This window comes from Macrosteles quadrilineatus, unplaced genomic scaffold (assembly GCF_028750875.1).
Source record: "Macrosteles quadrilineatus isolate MER2022 unplaced genomic scaffold, UCM_ALF_1.0 Scaffold_9__3_contigs__length_116548681, whole genome shotgun sequence".
Classification (NCBI taxonomy): domain Eukaryota; kingdom Metazoa; phylum Arthropoda; class Insecta; order Hemiptera; family Cicadellidae; genus Macrosteles; species Macrosteles quadrilineatus.
The window spans coordinates 32,161,536-32,166,657 of record NW_026542602.1 but is presented as its reverse complement, the minus strand read 5'-3'; the positions used below and the strand labels follow the sequence as shown (position 1 = coordinate 32,166,657).

Below are 5,122 nucleotides of genomic sequence, written 5' to 3'. Positions count from 1 at the left end.
TGCTAAATCTAGTTCACGTAATTGAGACATCTCCTGGTTGAATCCTCTTATTCAGTGGTACGTTTGTGTTATAATTTCTAATAGACTGCATTTGAATTACCAGCTGATCATATGATCTTTATTCTTATTGATTACTATTGTTTATGTTTAGTTTCTATTCTATGTTAATGGAATAATACACTTTTTTATCTGATTTATCTTTTATTATGTTATAAAGAGTTACAACAGTTTTGGCGACGAGGTAAAAGTATAAATTTGTTTATTCATACATTAATGACCAGTTGCATTTTTTTTTTCAATTACCTTTTCTTCAAATAACATGTTAATAACTACATCTCAGGCTTAGGAACATTCAAGTTACAACAACAAAATGAACTCAGAACAATTTGACAAATTCATAGAAGGCCAGAAACAACAAATGGATCTTCTATTTCTGTTGTTTGAGAAACTAGAACAAAAATGAAAGATAACACACCAGATCCAACTGCTCAATTTGAAAGTTACAACTCAGAAAACGAAAGATTTTCAGCCTATATTGAACGATTTGAAAACTATCTCAACATGAAGAATGTGTCAAACAAAACTAAAAAAGCTCAAATTCTATGTGCATCAATCGGTTCTATCCATTACAACAACTTAGTTGCATTCAAAGGACCTACAAAGAAAATCAAAGACTTGGAATATGAACAGCTAGTTGAAGCCTTTGGCGAAATGCTATCGCCTAAAAAGAATACTGTAGTGTCGCAGCATTACTTTTTCTCCACTTACCAATCAGAAAGTGAAAACATACCTGACTATGTTGCAAGTTTGCAAAAACGACTTGCTGACTGTGAATTTTACATAAAATGTGAATGCAGAGAAAACATTTCAACAGCTCACATTTTCTTAAGGGCTCAATTCATTAGGGGCATTCGTGATAATAGCATTCGAGAACAACTTTTACAAGGAAAGGAAGAGAACTTTGATGAAATAGTCAGGAGAGCTATAGCTCTTGAAGCAGCCCAAATCCAGTGCAAGGAACTTTCAAACATTTCAAAACCTCTGATCCCTAGTTCTTCAGTGCCAGATATAATGAAAATTCAGAAGACCACTAGACACGATCATCCATCCACTCGGACATCATCATCATCATCATCAACATCATCTCCCTGGAAAAAGCCATCATACAAGCATCGATCAAGCCAAAGAATCGATTATGAGTCCTTAGGAATCAACAATCTTTGCTTCAGATGTGGAACATCTAACCACCGATCAAACCAGTGTCGAATAAGGCGTGAAAAACTATTCTGTGAAGCATGTAAGAAGAATGGCCACATTCAAAAAGTTTGCATCAATACCCTGACCAAGAAATATGCTTCAAGTAAACAAGTTAACCGATTCTCTGACAATGATATGATCAATGACTCACAATCTGATTGTTCCTACGGGGCATGCAACATAATCAGTTCAGTATCCAAAGATCAGAAAATCATCAACCTCTACGAAATTGAACCTGGACATGGAAAGTACATAGTAGAGGTAGCGATAAACCACAAGAAACTGAAGATGGAAGTAGATTCTGGTGCACGGTACACAATTTTACCAGAGGATAAGTTCTTAGCATTGAATTTGGGAATAGATCTTCAACCTTCAAATCTAAATTTTCGAGCTTATTCCAATGATATTGTGCCATGTAAAGGAAAAGCAAAAGTTACATTACAATATAAAGAACGATCTTTAAAAGCAGAAGTGTATGTAGTTTCATCAGGCCACGATCCTATTTTAGGTAGAGATTTGATCCGTGCTTTCGACATTGAACTAAAACAAATCGATCATGACATGAAAACTAATCCAAAAGTCCATTTGGTTGATGGCGACAGAAAGAACTTTCAAGATATGAATAACATTCTGAATGAGTTTGCTTCAATTTTTGAAGAAAAAATTGGTTGTGTTCCTAACATTCAAGTTTCATTAACTTTAAGAGATGACGCAAAACCGGTATTTACAAAAGAACGTGATGTCCCATATGCACTTAGGGAACGTGTTGAAAAGGAGTTGGAATCTTTAGAAAAAGAGGGAATCATCACTCCGATTGCGACAAGTGACTGGGGATCACCTCTCGTCATCATTCCCAAACCAGATGGTGGACTGAGACTTTGTGTGGATTACAAGTGCGGTGTAAACGAGAGGTTAGTCTCGGCTAATTTTCCTATAAGGACGGTTGAAGATGTTCTTAACAGTCTCCGAAATTCCAAATACTTTTGCAAACTTGACCTTTATAAAGCGTACTTACATTTAGCAGTAGACAAAGAAAGTAGTGAAATCCAAACTATGTCAACACATAAGGGAACCTTTCTCATGAACCGTCTCAGTTTTGGCATAAAAACCGCTCCCTCAGAATTCAACAGAATTTTGTCACAAATCCTCAATGGACTTAATAAGTGTGAAGCTTATTTCGATGACATAGTCGTCCATGGAGCAACCCAAGCAGAATGTGCTCACAACCTTCGAATGTGTTTAAGAAGACTAACAGAATACGACTTACATCTAAATCGAAAGAAATGTACATTTTTTGAAACAAAGATTGAATACTTAGGACACCTGATTGAGAAAAATAAAATCAGCAAATCTCCCGAGAAGATAAAGGCAGTGATGGAAATGTCAAGACCGCACGACGCTGATGAGGTCAGAAGATTCCTTGGAATGATTACTTATTACTCACGTTTCATTCCAAATCTATCTACGTTGTCCTGTCCCTTAAGGGAGTTGCTCAAGAAGAAACACCGTTTTCAATGGACGACAGAATGTGAATCATCCTTCCAAAAGCTCAAGCAAGAGATTTGCAGTGACAGAGTCCTGATTCCTTATGATCCAAAATTGCCAGTTGTACTTTCTTGCGATGCAAGCCCTGTTGGCATTGCGGGAATACTTAGCCACATCGTAAATGGTCATGAACGCCCTATCGCTTACACATCCAGATCACTAACACCTGCAGAACAAAATTATAATCAACTAGATCGAGAGGCACTTGCTATTATATTTTCTGTTGGAAAGTTTCATAACTACTTGTATGGAAACCAGTTCACTCTTGTCACAGATAATAAGCCTTTGAGCAGAATCTTTAGTCATGACCACTCTTTGCCGAAAATGACAACAGCTCGATTACTTCGATATGCTTCATTTCTATCTGGATTCAATTATAAGTTGAAAAACAAATCAGGAGATGAAAATGAAAATGCTGATTGTTTATCTCGAGCACCTTTGTCTCAAGACTCAAGATCAACTGATATGAAGATAAATGAAGAAGTTCACCTTCTGTATGCTGAGTCACTTTTCCAAATTTCTTCAACTGCTATCACGAATCAGACCATTGCAAGTGCAACATTAAACGATTCTCATCTCAAATCTCTTATGAAAACTCTACAAACAAGCAACGAAGACACACCCTACACCCTTCTTGATGGAATTCTCTTTTGGCAAGATCGAGTTGTCATTCCACAGAGCCTTAAAAATTCAATTTTGAGAGAACTTCACACAACACATATCGGTATAACAAAAATGAAACAACTTGCAAGGCGGTATGTGTACTGGGAAGGGATGAACCATGACATAGAAGACCTAGTTAGATCTTGTGAAATCTGTGCTAAGCTCCGTAACAACCCCCCGAAGGTGATAGTACACCCGTGGGATCAGCCTCACTCCAATTGGGAACGTCTACATATAGACTATGCAGGTCCTTTCGAGGGTCATCATTTTCTAGTTGCCATTGATGCCAAGTCAAAATGGGCAGAGGTCCGAGTCATGAGACATTCTCCTACAACTGAAACAACAATACACACACTTCAAGAAATATTTTCATTCCATGGCTACCCCAATTCATTGGTCACCGATAATGCATCAATTTTCACAAGCGATGTATTCAAAGCCTTCTGTATTGATCATGGTATTACCCAAAAATTTATTGCCCCAGGCCATCCAGCTACAAATGGATTAGCCGAAAGAAATGTTCAAACTGTGAAGAAACGTTTAAAATCAATGGCAAGTGAAAAGGGCACCATGCCAGAAAAGGTCAGGAAAATGCTTTTACGCTACAGAGCCACACCACTTGCATGTGGGAAAAGCCCAGCAGAACTTTATTTGCACAGAAGATTAAGAATAGAGCTGGATGCCATATTTCCTATTCCAAAGAAGATAAATAAAGAAAAAGAAGTTAGGCAGACAAAACATGTAAGATCGATGAGAGTAGGAGATAGAGCCCAAGTTCGCCTTTACTCTGAAAATGCCGAAATCTGGGAATTTGGAACCATCCAATCCAAACTGGGCTATCGACATTACATGGTAAAGCTTGACTCTGGACGCTTAATCAAAAGGCACATCAATCAACTCATAAGAACAAGAGTACCGCCTAAAACGACAAATCAACGGGAAGAAGATAATCAAAGACGCTCCACTAACCAACAGTCAGAAGATATCCAAAGACGTACTGTTAGGTTCAATATTCCAGGGATACCAGCATTACAACGCTCTACAAACAGTGGTTCAACCATTGTCGGTCGTACGCTACAACGGCGTTCCACGACTGGTCAAATACCAGTAGTGGAGGCTCAACATCCTGAATGTGGCATCCATTTTCCTGATGAAGTCAGAATTCAAGATCAATCACCTCGACGTTCCTCGACTGGCCAAATACCGGTAGTGGAGGCTCAGCATCCTGAATGTGACATCCAGATTCCCGATGAAGTTGAGTTACCTCAGTTACGTAGGTCAACACGTGTTCGACAACCGCCAAGTTACCTTGAGGCTTATGTGTGAGCTCAAAACTTATGTGGGGAAGATTGTTATAATTTCTAATAGACTGCATTTGAATTACCAGCTGATCATATGATCTTTATTCTTATTGATTACTATTGTTTATGTTTAGTTTCTATTCTATGTTAATGGAATAATACACTTTTTTATCTGATTTATCTTTTATTATGTTATAAAGAGTTACAACAGTTTGGTTCACATAAACAATGGAATGTCTACTTGCAGAACCCAAAGGTAATGCTACATTTGTTATACGTAAATGGGAAGTATACTTACAGTATCCAAAGTCAATGCTCCTTTTGGTTAACGTAAATGAGATGTCTCTTTGCAGTAT

The 5,122-nt window shown here is 37.7% G+C and overlaps 1 protein-coding gene across 1 annotated transcript; it reads left to right on the top strand.

Moving 5' to 3' along the window:
- Positions 1-561: 561 nt before the first annotated feature.
- On the top strand, positions 562-4,791 carry LOC129003311 (uncharacterized protein K02A2.6-like). Its single transcript, XM_054431604.1, has one exon. The coding sequence runs from the start codon at positions 562-564 to the stop codon at positions 4,789-4,791; it is 4,230 nt and encodes a 1,409-aa protein (XP_054287579.1).
- Positions 4,792-5,122: the final 331 nt, after the last annotated feature.

Excerpts from the sequence above, each read along its gene's own strand:
- LOC129003311 (XM_054431604.1), top strand. The coding sequence starts at position 562 with ATGAAGAATGTGTCAAACAAAACTAAAAAAGCTCAAATTCTATGTGCA.